General features: G+C 36.7%; 1 protein-coding gene across 6 annotated transcripts in view; it reads left to right on the top strand.

The window, feature by feature from the left end:
- PDE4D (phosphodiesterase 4D) overlaps positions 1 to 19,844 on the top strand; it is a 533,586-nt gene that overhangs the window by 506,065 nt on the left and 7,677 nt on the right. For all 6 annotated transcript variants that reach the window (XM_087759654.1, XM_087759655.1, XM_087759658.1 and 3 more), the window contains 5 exons: positions 10,039 to 10,132; positions 13,732 to 13,904; positions 14,895 to 14,993; positions 15,083 to 15,247; positions 17,011 to 17,110. In XM_087759654.1, coding sequence (XP_087615780.1) covers positions 10,039 to 10,132; positions 13,732 to 13,904; positions 14,895 to 14,993; positions 15,083 to 15,247; positions 17,011 to 17,110 — 631 coding nt within the window. The remainder of the gene's footprint in view (positions 1 to 10,038; positions 10,133 to 13,731; positions 13,905 to 14,894; positions 14,994 to 15,082; positions 15,248 to 17,010; positions 17,111 to 19,844) is intronic.

The following is a 19,844-nucleotide window of genomic DNA, read 5'->3' as shown; positions in this document are numbered from 1 at the left end:
GTTTTCTGAGTCAGTGAAGTCATACTAGTAAATTATAGCGCAGCAATTGGTAGTTTTATAAGGTTGAGGCTGTGGGGTTTAGAAAAACCGTACAAATTAGTAATAAGCTGTGAATATCAGGTGTAATTTCCTATTATCAGTATAGTTAATATGCAGCTAAAATAAATTGTTTCAACATATATGTGCATTGGAGGAGAATGTTTTTTCATGGTTTTACATCAAAATTATCTAGCTAATAGCTCTATAAATACTATCCTTCGATAAATTCAATGAACTATAATTCAATAAGTCTTACAGATGTGTCTTTGTGTCTATACGTTGGTGGGGAATAAAAAAATTCAGAGAAGATTTTTTTAGTACATGCTAAAATACTAGTGTAATTTACATAGCAGCCATTTTAAATACTTCTTATCTGAAATGAGTTCTGTGCATTTTGGGACAGTTGTTAATAAGATGTAAGGACGAACCAGCCTTTAAAGTAACAAAGTAAGAGAAGTGATTTAAAAACTTGGCTTTCCAATGTCTGTTTCTATTAGCTATTGCAACGGAGCTTTCATATCCACGTGCTTCATTTCTTAAGTAGCCAGAAGTATAATGGCTATTTTTTTACCATTTTCTAAGTCGTGATTGAAATTGCCTTCTGAAGGGAGGCAGCATATTTTCATTTCTCAGTGTTGATGCTGGGTAGGTGGCAGCAGTGCTCTCTTGTGGGTGATCAGAAAAGAATGCAACGCAGATGCAGACAAGCTTTGTATTCAGCATTACAAAGCTGAGCTGGAAGAATCAGGAGATATATTTTCTAGAAATACTTTTTAGGCTATTTTTGTGTTTTGCTGAGTCTTCGATAACCCAGGGCAGTTTTCAAAACTTAGTTGTTTTATATTTATCTACCTGTATAGATCCAGGACAGGTATAACTGTGCATATTATACAGAAAATGCATCAGTAATGTGTTCATTCATGTGGGTTTTTTTATATTATCTATTCTAAGGAAGACAATATGCTTTCCATATGAAAATATATAAGTGCTGGATGATCTGTGGACTGTATCCATTTGTGACATTGCTATACATTTCTCTGTAAGCAAGAAATTTGTTAATATCATATTTTGCCCTATTGATTTTTCGCAGGTTCAATTCTTTCTCAAGCACTTAGTGTTGCTGACATTGCTGTGTAGCATCATGCAGAGAAGTAGAAATCACTTCAGCCAAAACCTCCCTTATGACCATTGTCAGTCAGCGTCTTCCAGTGAATCAGCAGTGTGGGCTTAGGCTGAACGCTGCACCTCATTCAGCTTGTCCTTAGACATTTGCCCATTGTCATATTGGGAAACTCTCCCTTCTTTTGATACAACAAGGACTCAGTAATTTGCCGCAGTTGTGCATGTGTCTTGCACAGAATGGTGCAAGATAGTGCTTTCTTCCTTTTAAGTTTTGGTCTCTGAATGGCAGATGGTGGGATATTTTATTTAATGCTCTGAGTCAGCTCACTGGCACACTTCACTTTCAATTAATCCCTCTTTACTCTATGATGTATAGCTGTAATTGATTATATTAATCTGCCAAGGCAGAAAGAGGAAAGGTTAAATAAATACAGCGAGAATTTGAGGACTCTTATTATCTCACTTCTGACTTCTCCATGGAAACGTAACATTTACTGGGAATTGTAAGACACATGACTTGCTTTATCTTCATAATAACTGCTTTTATCTCTTTAAATAAAAAAGCAATAGAAACTCGCAGACTGGCCCAGTGGTCTGAGTAGATCAGTTTTTAATCTAGATGGCATTAAAGCCAAAAACATTTTCATTGTTTCAGTACATCACAGACTGCTCAAGAAACCTGATAGCTCTATTTCTGTTGTTTTTTTCTTCACAAAAAACTCAAAATACATTCCCTTCCATACAAAAAATTAAAACGACTAGGCAATCCGCATGAATATATACAATACTAATTTTAACTGCTTGGATGGCACGTCCATTGAAGAGAGCTGGTAAATGCTGCTGAAATGAGGAGACCTTAACCCAATTATTTTTGAATGGCATGTGAATGCTTCAGGCGGGGATGCCATTATTAAATGGCATGTGCCGTAAAATAAAAAAAACGAAATACCCCATGCCCAGGAGAGTCCCCGGTGCTGGCCAATGGGAAATTACTGTACATCATGTCACCAGCCCCCCAGATTTATATCTTTTAGGGTGACATACTATTGGCTGCTAGTTAGGCTTTATGGGAGGGATTACTGGCGCTGTTTGTGGCTTCCCCTTCAGGTCCTTATTTGGTAGCTGTTGATAGAGCAAGTCTTTCCAGCAGCTGAGCATCTTGACATACATTATTCATGAAGTCCTGGTGTTCAGGAAATATGCATATCCCTAGCTCTTCAGATATTTCTTCAGCTCATACAATATGTCTCTTCACTGTTGCCTCTGAATGCTTGGAGTTTTACAAATGGCATTTATACAATCGGAAGACCACGCGGTTGGATTTCATTTCAGTATGCCTCCTGTGCACACAGTTGCTGAGAACCTGAAGATCAGCAAAAAGAATTAGGAGAGAAAAGAAGGAATCTTTCTTCTTGGAAGTCTTTTGCAGTATCAGATAGCAAAGAACTGATTAGCTTAGTTTGGTAGTATAGAAAAAAAATCAAAAATGCCTGAGGCAAACTATTTACTCTCAGTTTCTTGGGGCTACATAAAGGTAGGATTTTGTTTTACCTTTTAAGAACCTTGATTTGTGGTGCATGATTTGCATGATCACTGGATAGCATGAGTATTTGTGGGTGATATGACTATGAGTAATATGAATATAAAGTAAAAAATCAGAAAAGGAAGCCTTTGTTCAGCAAAGCGAATGAACTGCACAGTATAGAGTCTTTCTTAGAAATCGTGCTGGGACTTAAAATAATGTTGCTTCAGTGGATAATCTGTCCAAGTCTAAAGCCAAAGAAACTCAGAAGAGTTTTGTATTCTTTTAAAAAAAAAATTGCTACAAAACTGTATTTCTAGACATTAAAAGATTAAAAAAAAAAAAAAAAAACAAAAACCAAAACACATCAAAACTGAGATACCATACAATAGGAGAGAGCATGAGTAAAGAGGCTGAGGATAATGGGTGAATACATGACTCATACTAGTTTTAATACCTAAAGAAATGTGAAATTATCAACAGTATGTTACAGCAGCATTTTTTTGGTAGCCTCTGTGTGTGTGTGTGTGACAGCTTAAAACACTGGAAATTGTCATCGTCTAATATTGATCTACATTATTATGTAGAGCAGCTTTGAGCTAGCTTGAAACTGCAATACTGCTAGAAAATGGAATTAAATAAGCTTTTATCTTCATGGAAAAGTTTTGCACCAAGGAATTAAATTAATATGCCTGTCAACATACAGAATGGAAATTCACTTAATACAAAGCCACGGCTGGGCTTTGGTTTAGCTCTCCTTATGTGTTTGCACTTAAAAAGATGATGTTGCCTTTATAATTATTATCAAGTGTGTGCAAAAGGAAAAAGAAACGTCATCCTGTGTTTGACATGCAATAACTGTTCCAAACATCCTGTTTTAAAGAAAATTCTGATTTCTCCTGAACTAAATAATGCAAGTGTTGAATTAAATGACTAAAAATAATACAAGCATTGTATTCACATATGACTGAATCTCTTACGCTTGCTTGTATTAATATCTACTTTTATCATAGATTATTTTTTTAAATAGAAATGTAAAGCCCTCATTAGGTCATTGTGTCCGATTAGGTCATTGTGACCATTCTCTGCTAATGCATAATCATTACAGTATATTCTCAAGGATTTTGATCAGTTATCTGTGAAGAAATTGGATCCCATTACGCTAGCTAGGTGGATTCTTTTCTGGTTTACCAAAAAATAAGATGAAATTACTTTCCATTCAGCTAAAAGTGAGGTATTTATTGTAATTTACTTGGAAGTATTTCTTGCATTTCCAGGCAGCTGCTGTCATGTTCCTGCTTGCTAAATTAGAAAAATTCAATCACCAGTCTTAAAAAATTCTTTACTTTTACTTTAGTTCAGCCTTTAAAATTGATAGAGTTTTTGGTAATTGAAGTTCAGCAGAGAGCATGGTAGCTATAATTGATTACACATGGAAAAAAAAGTCCTCTGTATAGACAGTGTCCTATACTGTCTACAGACAATGATTTTAGTTAAGAAGCTAAATAGTACTTGAACACAATTTTAATACAGTGCTTTTTGAGTTCACAGTATACACATTATAGGAAAAAAGTGAAGAGAGGCAAAGAAGATCTGCTTTTTATGACATTCAAAATGGAATGATTTAGGGTATTCATTAAATTGTAAGGAAGAATGAAACATTAGTCAGAGAGATCACTATATGCATATCCCTAGCTCTTCAGATATTTCTTCAGCTCATACAATATGTCTCTTCACTGTTGCCTCTGAATGCTTGGAGTTTTACAAATGGCATTTATACAATCGGAAGACCACGCGGTTGGATTTCATTTCAGTATGCCTCCTGTGCACACAGTTGCTGAGAATGTTAGTCTGAGAGATCACTATATATGTTTACATCCCTTACTGTGCATATATTTCTGTAATTTCAGTATGCTTCAGGCTGTACTTTATTATCTGCTGTTAATGATGCTTCAGAGAATGGCTGTTATGTGGAGTATTTACCCTTGGCTTTCATTGGGTATCTTCAAACAATGAGCACCACTATCACAACACCAGGCTTAGAGACATGTACCTCACTATAGCTTATGTATAAAAACCAGTGGGTGACCCTGATATTAATTAAACACATGGGTTTCCAACCCAAATCTTTAGTTATTAAGAATGCTGCTAAAATCAAAGACAGTTTTGCATTATTAAACAATATAAACAGAATCCTTACATTAATTTGTAAGGCTGGCCTATTTTAAGTTCCTTGTCTTGTTTTTGTAGAATACAAGACTTCTGAAATCCAGTAAAATAACACAGTTCATTCTTTTTTGAGTTACAAACGTCTTTTTAAAATAACATTGATAGATACTTCAGAAACAAAATATAGTCATGTAAGTTTAATGTTCCAAGTATTGAATGCACGTTCCATGGATGTATTCTATTCTTGTAAGCTCTTAGAAATGTCACCTAGAAAAGAAGCAGCCAGAAAGGTTGAAACTGGGATCTGTTGCCATGTGGGATTGGGAGCCAGTGCAATGAAAGGCTCTGGGTGCTCTTGAGCATTTTGGTTCCAGCCTGCGCTGGGCTTGGAGCTTGATAAACGCTCAAACTGAAGGACAGGCAGGACGGGGCTTTTTGATCCATGGACTACCTTCTAGTTCTAGCTTCACTTTCTGTGCAGGTGCCAAAGGTTGTAGTGGAGGCAGCCTCATTACAATCCTTGGGATGCAGGAGATCACCCATTCAGGAACAGAAAGCCTGGGTGGAAGAGGCCCTACAAGTACAGGGCATCTACACCAAGTGTAGTTCTGCATGCTTCCTCTCCCAACACAACTAACTGCAGGCTGCATATTCACTTAAGCTTCTTGTTATTGAGTCAAGAACTTTACGCAAAAAAATGTAAAACGTTCTTAAGTGTAACCAATAAACCCCATCTATGTTAAGCACGCAGCCCAAACTTTTTCAGGCTATGAATTGTCTCTAGTTGGATCTTCTCTATGTCTTTGGAGTTGAAGTTTCTAGTACAGATGGAAAGTCTTCCCAAAACTATATCAGTGCTCTGGTTGCCATCTGGCAACATGGTTACTGCAGAAGTTTGTCTAAATTTTTCTGTGTACTTTTGCTGACATCAGAAAAGTATCCTGTTCTTTCTCCAAAAAAACCCATGTATCTTTGTCCTGGGTTGACAGCAGTAATATATATGCAGAGATATGCTCACATTGGGCTTCAGCCTGGAAGGATCTAAACTACCAAGCTCAGTCCCTCATTTGTAACTTGTCCTTTGGAGGTGACCACTATTTAGGAAACTGTTCTTGTCTCATCAATGTATGCATGTTTATTCTTGCGTATTAGAGTTCTCCTTCTGTCAGACTTCCTAAGAGACTTAAAAGTGCACAAGTACTGCTGAGAGTAAAACAAAAACATTGAAATCAATAGAAACAAATGAAATGAAAAAATTCTCCTTAAGGAAATATTTTTAGGATTTTTTTTTCAGACAATACTTGACTGCTCTGTTGCTGTGACATCAGTATTCAGCAGTGGAGAACTGTATAATTGGCTTAATGGACATTTTATAGCCTGTCCATTTCCAGGGGGAATTTCCTAGTCTATAATCAAGGGCTGTGATATTCCAAAAGGATATATATGTGTCATTTTTCCAGTCTAACAATGCCTAGTCTTAACATGGGAAAATATTTCTTTCTGAGGAAGAACACAATATATGCATCGATCAGCCCAAAAGCTCTGCTTTCTCCCCGTGCTGAGCTGACAGTATCATAATTAAAGCGTATGGTGTAAAAGTTTATTAGTAACAGGAGTTTTGGTGCATTATGATTGATTTTCTTCAACTAGGAAAGTATATGGCATTCAGATTTTTTAAATTCTTATTTAAAATATTCTCTTTAACATTTACGAGTAGTGACAAGGTGGTTTCATGTCTTGTTTGACTTGTTTTGAATAAAGTGCTAAACGTTCTTTCTGAGAGGACATGATGAGAGTATGGACAGTCTAGGCAAGTTTCAAGCACTTAAGAGGTATCTGCTGGATGACTGAAACAGTGTTGACTCACAGATGTAACAAATTTCTCTGATTTGCAGTAAGATCTTGTGGGAGCCATGTGAGAGTTAGGCAGAGTTTCATTAGAAAGTAATAGTGCAGGGATGTATAAATATGTGGAAAGCTGATGCTCTTTGAAGCAGCAACTACGTATGGGTGCACTTGGGCTCAAGTGAAATCTTGGAGAAATCGCTAAAATCAGGAAAAAGTAGGGGCTTTGGGATGTTTGTTTTGTTTTTTTTTTCCTTAGAAAAAAGTTTTTTTTTTTTGTTTGCCAAAGGACAAGTTACTAAACATCAAAGGATTAAGTAACATACAGATACACTGAAACAGGCTATAACCAACAAAAATGTCTGAACATCTCAATCACTGTTCATCTGTCTTGGGGTTTTTTTACGTTCTCAAAGAGCATTGTTGTTCTGCATCAGAAACTACTGTCTGCATATGGTCTTCAACTTCATCTGTTTCAATATGGATGATGGTCATAAGGCTTTGTCATATAATTAGAAAATCAAAACAGTTCTCTAAACTGTTTAGTCCAGATATTTTCAAAATAAATGTAAATTAAAGTCTTGTTGCTGTGGTGTCAGCAACATGTGAAAGAGTATGAGGAAATCATGCTGCTACAGTTCTTCAAAGCCAAAGTCTTCTCCTACTGAATTCACTGTTAGCAGGAGGGCCTTGCAGCAGCCTTGCTGGGGGACTTGTTTTACTGTACACCCATGTTCAGCAGCGACACAGACTGTTCTGCAGGTTTCATGCTGATGGTTGAGCATTTATGTTCTGGTGACTTACGGAGTGATGGGAGGTGGGAAGACAAGGCTTTGCATCAGACTAGTGGGGAACATAGCATTAGAAAAGACTGCCATGCACCTTCCCTTTGTTGTGGACCTCCATACAATAAATATTTAGTTGGAAATTCTTAAAGAACATATACTCCTAAGTTCCACAAGATGATTCCCTGTATGCAATAACAAACCTTCTCACTACCTGCTCCCCGCAATTAAATTTACGATTTGGAGAGAAAAAAAAAATCCTTCCTATTTGTTGTGTCACGTAGCTGCAGAAAAAGCATAGTGCAAACAAACACCAATTCATTCTCCTTTCAAAGCTGGGAAATTTTTTAGGAGAGTTCCTGAAGAGTATGTACCAGCGGTGGCTACATGGTCTTTTTCTGAAGTGCAGAACATGACCCAGTAGTGTTGCTCTGCAGTAAAAACAGCATTGCAAAGTCGGGCATCATCTAAAAGGGTTTACTAGGAAACAACCAGACAGATAAGAACCTATTTAATTGGAATCTGGTGAACTAGCTGGATTAAATTAAGGAGGAGAGACTATTGGAGTGTTAAGGGATATACTGATGACAGGCCTGGAAGTTAATGTGATTTTGTCAACTTCTGACATTTTATTAAGATTCCTATAGAAGATATTTAATTTAAAGCTGCAGTTTCTGGATACCTTCTGGAGACAAGCCATTCTATGAGATCTTCAGTTTTTGCCTTAAGTAATGCAGTTTCTCACCTTCATGGGTACAGCAGAAAAAGCATGCAAGAGTGAGTTAGGTGTGTTAAAAGTTTAAAGAAAGGCTTTTAAAAATACTCGTAGGATTTTTGGACCAGTCACTTTACTGCTTGGCAAGCTTGACTTGTTTTTTTAACATTTGCTATTAGTGACAAACATCAGACCTTACTATAGAGATTGATACTGGTTTTGTGCAGAATGTATAGCCCTGTAGTTCATAGTATGTGTAACTGTATTTGCAGTATGTTTCTAATTTTCAGAAATGTGTTGAACACTTGCTAGCACACGGCTATATCTAAGATCAAAGCTGAGCCTTTGGCTTGTGACTAAAGCAGGATTCAGTCTTTGTAGCAGGAACTTCCTGAGCTCATGACATGTCAAGATGGAGGGAAAATGCAGTGGCTAATGTTTAGTGTTATATTAAAGGTAATTTTTATTTGGCACACTGTGAACAATACGGTAATTGGTGACTTACAAAGACATTGTGAAGAAAATAACACCTTTCACTATGCAAGGCCTCTTTGAAGAAAGGGCTTTGATGATTCCAGTGGGATGGAAAGGAGGCGGTTAATGTTTAGTCTAGTGTTTTATGTCCTATAGAATAATAAATTACCGGTTTTCAACATACAGGAGCGTTTACAGGAATATTTACTAAGGATAGCTATTGCTTGATGTAATAAATAGTCATAACTGGGTGAACAAGGTGAAGGATGATTCTGAAAATGGCACAAGTCATTTGGCTTTGTTAAGAGAAAAGATGACAGAAATCTAACAACAAAATGAAACGATGGCACAACGGGAGGCAGAATTCAGTAGCAACAGGTGGATGCTAATTTACATTGGCAAGAGTTGTTTGAATTGCTAATAAATATTGCTAAGTTCTATTTGTTGATAATATCAGGGCAGAGCTATAGTCAGTGAAAATGCATGTAAGCTAGCTAGAGCTGTATTATGCAATTAACCTGTCGAACAATGGCACAAGATATCATTTAATCCTGGAGTCTAGAAGGAATCAAGAAAGGCTCAATGATGAGTACCTAATCAATTACACATTTCGTGGAATGTTAATATCCACTTCTATCCTATAGAGTGCCTAGAGTGAATTGCTAACTTTGAGGGAAAAGGAAGATGCTTCCACAGATGGCTGTTTTCTACTCCAGTGTTTCATACAGATACTGACAATTTTCTGAGACTGTGGAACGGTCAAGTCATTGGGCTGATCCAGTATCATAATTTTAAGTCAAAGACAACAAAACCTACCTCTGTTCATATTGGTGTGTAGGAAATCAGTAAATATTTTGGTCGTTTTGAGCAGTGCTGTCAAATATACTTGAGTACATTAATGATGAGAGGTAAGATAAACTTGAAGCATTACAAAATGAATTGCAAAAAATGCACAAATAGATTAATTTACAAATATGATGAGAAAACCCTAGCAGAGGAGGGGTCCTATGTAAATACATTTGTATTTTCTCTCCAAATTAAAACTGAAAAAATGAAAAGACAGTAATATTAATTATTTGTGTGTATACATATGTCTTATAGTTTTCAGTTACTAGTAGGACACTGTGCCTTAGTAATTGAATCACTATGGAGTATTTTAGGAGGTTAAGAATTACGTTGTCAACCCATGAATACGTTAGTAGGGTAGAGCAATGTTACATGTGTTTTTTGCTTTCATAGTTATCTTAGTTTAGTGCATATTCTTAATGTCATTTCCTTTCCCAAATTATAAACTGACTGCATTTTCTCATCCTAACTAAAATACATCTTGATAGCTAACATTATGCTTTTTTTGTTTTGTTTTCCAGTTTAAAAGAATGCTCAACCGGGAGCTAACCCACCTATCTGAAATGAGCAGGTCAGGCAATCAGGTCTCAGAATATATATCAAACACATTCTTAGGTAAGACTATGATGGGAGTTAACTTTTTTGTCTTTTGTTTTCTTTTATCTCTGTCTGGGCTATGACAGAGCTTAAAAGCAAGTAGCTTTCCATATTACTTTCTGTTTTCAGAAACTGTACATTTAGTATCTCATTGTTCAGTGTTTGAGCAGAGAAATCATGTTACATACATTTCCTCACAGCTCATTTAGTTTGTGTATGTGGTTTCCCTGTATGCGTAATTACAGATAAATATTCATAGACATATTTTTGTGTAACATCACAACTACTATATTACTACCGTATTAAGAAATGAATATATAATGAATTAATTATATATTAAAAAGAATTCCTCCACTCTGTTTCCCTTATGAAAGTTACAGTGAAGAGGTTTCAGTGTGCTGGAAGCACACAAGCACAAGTAGCCTCATAAAATCTTGTAGCACACAGTTCTGATGCTTTGGTATTCCCTGCCTGCACATGACTGGGTGGATGAGTATGGCTAAGTCAACATCTGAACAGACTGCTGCCAGGAGAATTTGTGTGGCTCAAGAGCTTGCATGGTGGGATGTGAGCATTAAAAACAGCCCAACTCAATATTACAAAGAGTATGTATGGTTCCTCCTCTATGGCTTTGCAGAACTAAGTATATTTTTTTTCCCAAACGGGTGAAAATGAATAAAACTTGGTTCCATACTGTTGATTTTGAACATGAAGATTAAGATAATATACCAATCTCAAACATGTTTTGAGCAAAACACCATTGGTTCATAAAGACTGTGCATACAGGGGGAGGCACAGCTGAATACGTCTAAATTAGGATAACAAGTACTTTAAAAAGTGCCAGTCCCATGTGTTAAGATACATCTTGTTTTATTTGTGTGAGATACCATAGGTGGTGCTTTTTCTGTTTTTTGAAAGAAGCAGGTATTTTTAAGTACATTTTATCCTGCTTGTCACGATATCCTAAATGGCTTGCTTCATGTGTCTGTGCAGTTTACCTATGAGTGCAGCAGTGTGCCTGAGCACCGTGGCACAGCAGGGTTTCAGGCAATAAGAAAGGGACGAGCCTCTGTCATGGAGAAGCAATATTGCACATCTTCAGGAGCCCTGAAAGTCACAGTGTACAGTTGCCTGAGAAGATGAGCCACTTGTGCTAAAAAGACTGAGATACCAGTTTCTGCTTGCTTTTACTTGAAAACTTAAGGCTTATTTTGACAGGGTAAGGAAATGCATCTGTCAGCCTTTCACATGAGACCTAAGTCTTGAGCACAAAGAGGGCTGGAAAGGCAATCACTTCTAAGTTAATGAGCCATGGATATTGTTTTGTGGCTGCATGAAAACCTAGGATACTTAAAATTGTAGGTACGAGAGGAATACAATGGGGAAAATACCTCATCTACAGAATTATTGCTTAAATAGAGTACTTTCAAAATATGCACTCTAAATATATATGGGTTCTGAGCAACAATGTGAAGAGGGAAAATATTCTCTCCGTAGCAAATTTTAATGAATCTAATTAGTGAATTTTTTTAATACATAATCTATCTCCTGAACATCTACAGACGTTCTCACATTTGAGTTAGGAACGTGTCATGAGAAAACAGTTTTTTCTATTCTTATTTTTCAAAAAAAAAAAAAAAGACTGTTTTCCCCACGTAGGGCTATATGACATGTATGAAGTTATTCATAATGACAACAAATATATTCCTTGTGTAAGAATTAAGGCTCCTACATTGAGTATAATAACATCCAAGGTTTTTATTTTTCAGTGTCATTATCCTGTTTTCCTATGAACGTAAAATGTAAGAGAACCTGCCAATGAGCATAGCACAATCAGGGTCAAAATGGCAAGCTGTCTTTTCTGGATGTTCAGATGGGCACAGGATCCTTTGCCCTGTGTGTGCATAGTTACAAAAGCAGAGGCAGACCCATGGAATTCCTCCGGAGATCTAAAGTCATTCAGATACTTCCTTTCACTTGAGTTAGTCTGACAGCTCAGCTTATGAACCTCCCTTTGATGGGTCTAAACTTTGTGCATATGACCGAAACCATAAACATCAAAGCACGAACACGAGTCACTGCTCCTCATCTGTTGTCGGTTTGCACCAGTCAAGAGCTGCAGCGCTCTGCCTCCCCTTTTTCTTGATTGTCCATATGAGGAGAGTGCTGAAGGATGGCAGGGGCAATCGGGGAGCTCAGTGCTGCAGGCTAAAGCTTAGTGACATTTCCACAGTCTCTTCTTCGCTGTGATTTGTTTGGAAATTGAGGTGTCCAGTAAATGCGGCTGCTAAAGGGTAATTAAAAAAAGAAATGGAAGAAAGAAAGTGAAGAAGCGAACACAATAACAATCTGGGAATTAGAAATGGACTTGCTACCCTCATGTGCTTTCAGTGACTTTATTGAAAATGACCATTTTCAAATGGGGAAAAACAGACATATGTTGTAAAAAGCCCAAATTTTCTTTCTTTCTTTCTTTTTTTTTTTTTTAATTTCTTTTGTTCTAAGGTGTTTTTTAAATTGTAGTTTTTGGTAGGCTTCTGTGTTAGAAAGATCTGTTCTGGATTTTCCTCGTTTTGCTGGAATATTCCTTGAAGACTAGAAAAGGTGCAGGTACATTTCAGCAAAGAAGAGATAATTTGGAAGGAGTTATTAAAACTCTGTGTTGAAATATAGTATGAATAAAAAGAACAAAAATTAATGCAAATTCATAGCAGTTTTGGCAGGAGAGTCCTTTGTTGCACTAACTTAAGTTTCTTTGGGGACCACAGATGTCTGCAATGCTCCACACACCCCCTTACCGTTTCTGCAGTGATCAGCTGGCAATGGCCTAAATATACTTTTATTCTCAGTTTAATCCTTATCTAAAGTTTTGCTGGTACATACGTTGATGAGGTGTATGAAGCAATGCCACTGATACTGCTATGGTGGCAAAAGCCCACAGCAAGATGTTGCGTTTTAGCAAAACAGTCCTTTTGTCAGTATTGCTTACTCTGGTTGGGAGGTGCAAAAATGCACTGCATTACTGGCGTGAACTGCCTTTACATACAAAGCGCTTGTAGATGTAGCTGGCATAAGGTTTTCTGAGTTTTACAGAGTTTTAACGCAAACAGGACCAGTCCCCAAGTATTAGGTCCTTCGAGTCCTGAAAATGTTTTGTAAAGGTTTACATGAGATACCATTTTCATGGTTTTTGAAATGCAATTTCACAGAGTGTTTTTCCTGGAAAAGAGGAAATTTTAAATTTTCTTGCAAAATGAAAATTTAGATTTCTGTTCAGTTGTAATAACATTTTTGTAATGAAAGGATTGACCCTTTCTACAGCACTAGGGATGCAGCAGAAGTTGAAATCAGACAGTCACAAGTCACATTTAAAGCCAGTTCGGAAATAACAAGGCAATTTGTGAAATAGAGATCTGCTTATACTGAGGTGTTGATCTATGTTTATCTTTTCATATTTTTACTGCTCTTGATATGAAGTATCTGTTTCAAAATCTCCAAACATAAAAACAGTTTTGTTAAGAATTAAAATAGCCATAAGATGCAACTCAACAGTGAAGTAGAAGAAAATATTTGTAATTCCTTTAAAAATTATTCACTTTTTCTTCATTCTTTTGAAGACAAACAACATGAAGTTGAAATCCCTTCTCCGACACAGAAAGAGAAAGAGAAAAAGAAGAGGCCAATGTCCCAGATCAGTGGAGTCAAAAAGCTGATGCACAGCTCCAGCCTAACTAATTCCAGTATTCCCAGATTTGGAGTTAAAACAGACCAAGAAGATATTCTTGCCAAGGTAAAGAATATATAAATCCTTGAATTTAAACCATTGAATTAAAATAAAGGGTGGATTTGTCAGTATTATTCCATCCCCTGCTTATAACCATTGATTTCCATCTGTAGCACCAAAGGCTTGTCTCACTTGAAATAGTATAAATTTGGTGAAGTGGAAGAATAACAAGTAAAATCAGAATCAGGCTATAAGGGTTAATTTCCATGTGAACAGGATTTCATCTGGAGATGGAATGTAAATTAGCATTTGTGTCTGCATTAATAAAGCTGCTTATTCGTAAATAATATGTGAGGAATGAAGAGTAAACATACCATATACTGTCACAGGAATGAAAATACATAGCAGCCCTGTGTGTTCTGAAAAAGCACAACTGGTGTATTGCATTAGAGCTATCCCTCCAGGTCCTGTCTTTAGCAGTATCATTTTACGTAGATCATTTGTGGTTTTGTTTGTAGTGACGTTTCCTATGATTCTTGCACCAGCAGCTAACTAGTTGGCAATAATCTAAAACTGGCATAAAATGATTATTCATTTAATTTTAGAGTTTTTCATTTTGAAATATGCTTGTCCTTATGTTTTCAGGAATCTCCCCCTTTATTTGAAGAGTGTTTCCGAGAACCAGGGAGACAGCAGCAGAACCTCGGCATCTCTGGAGGTTTCCTCCTTGCTGAACTCTGCTGTCACTGGGCAGTGAGATAGTAAATTGTGTCAGTTCAGCTCATTCAAGATACTGTAACATTTTTACCTCTGGAGCAATCCACTTAAGAGGCCCTCTTTCCTGCTTACTGAATTAAAATCTAAAAAGTTGGTAGCTGCAAATTCACATATTACAAGATCAGTAGCAGCAGCTTTCCCCCTTTCAAAGTTTAGCGTATAATTTTCACAGGGGCAAAGTTTGAACCTTCATGAGTCTGCTGTTTGTAGCTGTTCCAGTCAAAAATCACTGGAAATAGTGTGTTAGGTTTCAACATCTCTTGCTTGATTCTGCTCTAGGAACTAGAAGATGTGAACAAATGGGGCCTTCAGGTTTTCAGAGTAGCAGAGTTATCTGGAAACAGACCTTTGACAGTCATCATGCACACCATTTTTCAGGCAAGTAGCAGCAGCCGTGCTGCTTTTTGCTTATTTTAGAGATTCTTCTGGGCTTTGTAATCTTAATTGTTTATCTTTTCCTTTTGTAGGAACGGGACTTGTTAAAAACATTTAAGATTCCAGTAGACACTTTAATAACTTACTTGATGACCCTAGAAGACCATTACCATGCAGATGTGGCATATCACAATAACATACATGCTGCAGATGTTGTTCAGTCAACCCATGTCCTGCTATCAACCCCGGCATTAGAGGTAAGCTACACTGAGGTGGAAAAGAGGCAGGCATGAGAGAAAGGGATATACTGAGACTCTTCTAAATTTAATATTGAAGATCTTAGTTTCTGCAATATTTTTAAAAGAAATCTTAACATTTCTTTCATTAATTGTGCTCTTTTAAAGATATTTTGTGAGGATCAAAGCTTGTTTACATGTAAATATTGTGCAGAAAATGTCACATCTTTTTATTTTAAATCATGGTTTTATACTTGCAGATTTGTGCTGTCATAACCTTTTTCATTGTAACACAATGCATAACTTGTTTCCACCATCTCATTATTAATACTACATACTGTTCTGTCATTGTTTCCCATGTGGGATTCTCACTAACCACAGTTAGTGGAATTGCTTAGGAAAGATAGTAATAAAATGGGATTCCCTCAATAGGGCCATTTGGTTTTTGTTTTTAACTTGTGCATATTCATTCTGGTCCTGAAAGGCTACTTTGTTGTTTGTTCCTCTGGCAGAGTGGAACATGTACTAAATTTCCACTGGACTATCTCCATTTTTTCATAAATATTTCAAAATTGTTTGGATTAAAAAAAACATTTTGTATGTTCTTTTCTGAAGAATTGTCTTGTAGAAGGTGCTTAAATCTCTGAAGTAGAAGGAAGTGGAAGAAAGATGGAGATTACTTTCCCTTTTTGAAGCTCAGTTCAAGTCTTAGCGTAGCAAACATTGATATATCCCAGTAAATTGGTGGAAAAAGGTAAATAAAGCAAGCAGTTGAAATTTCAGTAATCGAAAAGCATTTGCCCTCATTTTCAAAGAAGGCTGCATTTTGACTCTTTTTCATAATGACCACTCTTTCACGTTATGGAATGCTTCTGCTTTACCTTCTTAAGAGGAGGTTTATAGGTGAACCCTAAGACTGTTGGCAGGTCTCGATCCTCAAAGACTCAGGAATTCTCTGGGGAAAGATTTTCTTTATCTTAAGAAGGAAGATCAGACTATGTTCTTAAATCACCACTGGCTTCACCAAACAGCTGAACTGGTCGTCAGTAGCATTTTCAGGTTTTTTTCCAGATCAACTGTTTTTCATGGCCTTGTTCTCAGCAGAGCTTTAGCCAGTACAGTAGCAATGTCTGCCCAGTGCCACTGCTGACCTACACACTTCTGAGCTGTTCTTGATCAATTATGAAGGCAATTATATAACGTGGGTGCTTGTGACAACATGGGACTGGCCTCAGTGACATGCCAGGTCCATTGCAGTCCTCTCTTCCTATCTTCCTAATAATCTCATACAGAAGAAAACTGAGTAAATGTTAAGTAAGATGCCTTGTAGTCTGTCACCATTTCCTTTAGCATCATTTAGGAGATAAGCATCTTTCAAGTATAAGACTATACGTAGGAGTCAGGCTGAAATTTTTAACTTCAGTTTGTGCTATAGGTTAGAAAACCTGTACTTAACGATCTAATCTGTACTTAATGATCTGATTAAAGTGGATTTATTTACAGACTGAAGCTGAAAAAACTTCAGTTATTATGGAATTTAGTGATGCTGTCAGTGTGAAGTAAGGATGGTTTTACTTTGGCCAAACTTGAAATATTTATGAAATTCTACATAATTGACAATTTTACAAAAGATTGTGATAGCCTATGTGTAAAATCTTTTGAGATCCCTGATACATTTCAAATGTGTTTTCCTTGTTCAGATCTAGATTCAAAGTAGAGTCCTTTTTATTGAAAACACTTTTTCATTGATTAGTGATTGTCATTTCTGTTTCATGATTTTCTAGGCAGTGTTCACTGATTTGGAGATTCTTGCAGCAATTTTTGCCAGTGCAATACATGATGTAGATCATCCTGGGGTTTCAAACCAGTTTCTTATCAACACAAGTAAGTTTGATGTTCAGCGGTTTTCTCAAAAATTTGCTGCAAGATCTGCACATACCACATGAAAAATACACAGTTCATTCCTTGTTTGCTTCTATGTGTACTTTTACTCAGTAAATAGATAGGTGTTTGTATTTTAAACTGGATACTATTTTGCATTTCCTGTAACTTTAGAAATAATATATATAGTACCCTCTACCAAGAATTACTAAGACATGAACTATAATCCTGGCGCTGTTTCAAGGTCTTGGATGCGGTCTCTACTGGAAATTAGTTGGTTTACATTAAATAAAGTTGTAGGAGAAAAATGAAAGAAGATTAAATAAAAAAATAAAAAAAAAAAGTAAGACAACGGTTTATGGGTTTATGTTGGAAGCATATGATATGACCAAGGATAGCCATACATTTTTAAGAAATTTAGAAAACAAGTTTCTTTTTAGCAGATTGACAGGCCCATCTCTGTCTCTCCCTGGCTGTTGTACTTGGTTTCTGATCTCTGCATACTCATTCCTCTTGGACTGAATTTTCTCTGCCTGTCCCTGCAGGCTATGGCAAACCGTTTTGTTTTGTTGTTTTTTGGTTGTGTTTTTTTTTGGGTTGTTTTTTTTTGTGAGTCTCTTGCTGGCATTTCCATGTGTGGAGGAAAAAGCCCTAATGAAATGAGTCCTTAATGTCATCTCCAATTCTGAAACCCAATGTACTTGTTCTGCATTTCTCAAGGCTGTTCTCTGCAGCATTGCATGAACCTCTCCCATCTTTAATCTTCTACTAGAAGAAAAATACTGTTAGCTTTGTTGAACCTGATCATAACACATTTACTGAATGGCTTGTTGCCCCAGTGTAACCTGCTTTGATTTCAGTGGCGTTATGTTACTATTATAAGTGGATAGCACATTGTAGGTCAGTGCAAGTTCTGTCATACGATTTTACTTCTTTTGCCATCTGACAACTTCTCCTTTTATGATAACTGACCCAGAAGTACAAAAGTTGAAATAATACTAATAATCCAAGCACAGAAGAAGAAAAAGCTGCAGAATTGGAAACGTATCTAGGGTTGTGTATTTGACCTATCTGGTTGCACATTTATAGATTGTCATTCCTACACTTGGGTGACTCTGTTGCACTGGTACTAAAATAGTATGACTCCAAATCAGCAGTATAGTTTGAAGAAGGGAGCTCCTCTTCTGACTCATTGCTGCTGTATATTCAAATAAGACCTGCACTCCAGTTTAGCCTGCATCTAATTTTATTTGCCTGAGGGCTGCCCTGTAGTGAAATTCAATTTGATGACTCATTTGCAAGGAGGAGGATTGGGATTGACTCTAGGTTCCTAGTGCTTTATTGATAACCAGTACAGCTCAGCAGCGTGGTATAGGAAGAGAGTGAATCAAGCTTTGTGCACAAAACAGTGTGTAATACCTAAATTCTTAAGAGTGGGCATATATAAGTAAAGTTTTTATTTGTTTAATCAGAAATTGAGTATCAGGATATATTGGTGACTCTGAGGTGCTACAGGGAAACCACTGAGTTCTTCAGGTTTAAGCAAGATGACTGGCTAGTTGAAGGGACCAGTAGTGATACATAAAGCTTTCACTTTTAGGCAGACAGTTGAAATTCAGCTGCATTAGGAGTGATTTTGATGCTGCTTATTTAATGGCTTAGAAGAAATGTCTTGTTTTTCTCAATTCAGCTTTTGATAGAGGAGGCTTCCATGTCAATCAAGTAATATCACTAACTGGAACTGCTGTTGCCAAGCTGAAAGAGACAAAGGAATTTTATCCATTTTGAGTTGTTCTGTGTACTAAGAATAAACTGTAGGGACAAAGACCGTCTAATTTAGGTCTCTCAAATCCTAGATTTTCCTAACCTCTAGAAGATCACTTCCTTCTACCTAGTTTTGTTTTCCAGTGAACCTTGCAATGTATTAACATTTCACTAAGAAATATAAGAATACATTTTTAAAAAGCATAATAGACTTACAGTTAGTTAAAGTGTGTACATATTTGCCATATTTCAGCTTGTTCTTTATAATTGCTCACATGATATTTCTTTCCCTATTTAAGGACTTAAAGTCTATTTACACAGTTGTCTAAAAATCTGATCCCCCTTGAATGCTATTAAATAACAAATATGGATTGTATTAGCATCAGAGGAGATGCTTATTTGATGATTGTAACTCTGTCCTTCCAGATAAATACTCTTGAAGATTATAATGTGTTACAAAGATTACCAAGAGGGAATTTTCTTCCATTTCCACGTCTGTTATAAAGTTGAGCCCATTTTAGCTCTGTCTTGTAGCTCCAGCCATTCCAAAGTGTTTTGGCAACGTTGAGTGTTTTGCAGTTGGGGCTCATCAGAAGACTGTTTGAAAGGAAAATAAGCTAGTGCCTGGGGTCTTTGTAAGAAAAATAGCAAATAGGCAAGCTTTGTAAATGTTCTGTACAAGATGAAAGAGAAATCATTTGACAAACTCACTCTCTTTTTCCTTTTGCTATTACGGTTCTGCTGCCATTGGGATAAGGAAAGGTAGAGGAAGGGTTTCCTGATTCAAAAGATTGATATATTCAAGACAGGAGAGGAAGACAGCAGGAGAATGGATAATGAGACTAATGAAATCTGAAGAGCAGAGATTTTATATGCACCCCACCGATCCAGAGGGATTTTAAAACAAAGCTGCTGTAAAAGAAGATAAAGAGGACAAAGAGTAGAATAGACTGACGCATGGTTAGATTTAGGG

The sequence above is a fragment of the Nipponia nippon genome, unplaced genomic scaffold (genome assembly GCF_047370975.1).
Source record: "Nipponia nippon isolate SJK-2023a ecotype South Korea unplaced genomic scaffold, ASM4737097v1 scaffold_20, whole genome shotgun sequence".
Classification (NCBI taxonomy): domain Eukaryota; kingdom Metazoa; phylum Chordata; class Aves; order Pelecaniformes; family Threskiornithidae; genus Nipponia; species Nipponia nippon.
Note: the sequence above shows the minus strand (reverse complement) of the source record. Positions and strands in the feature narration are given on the sequence as shown.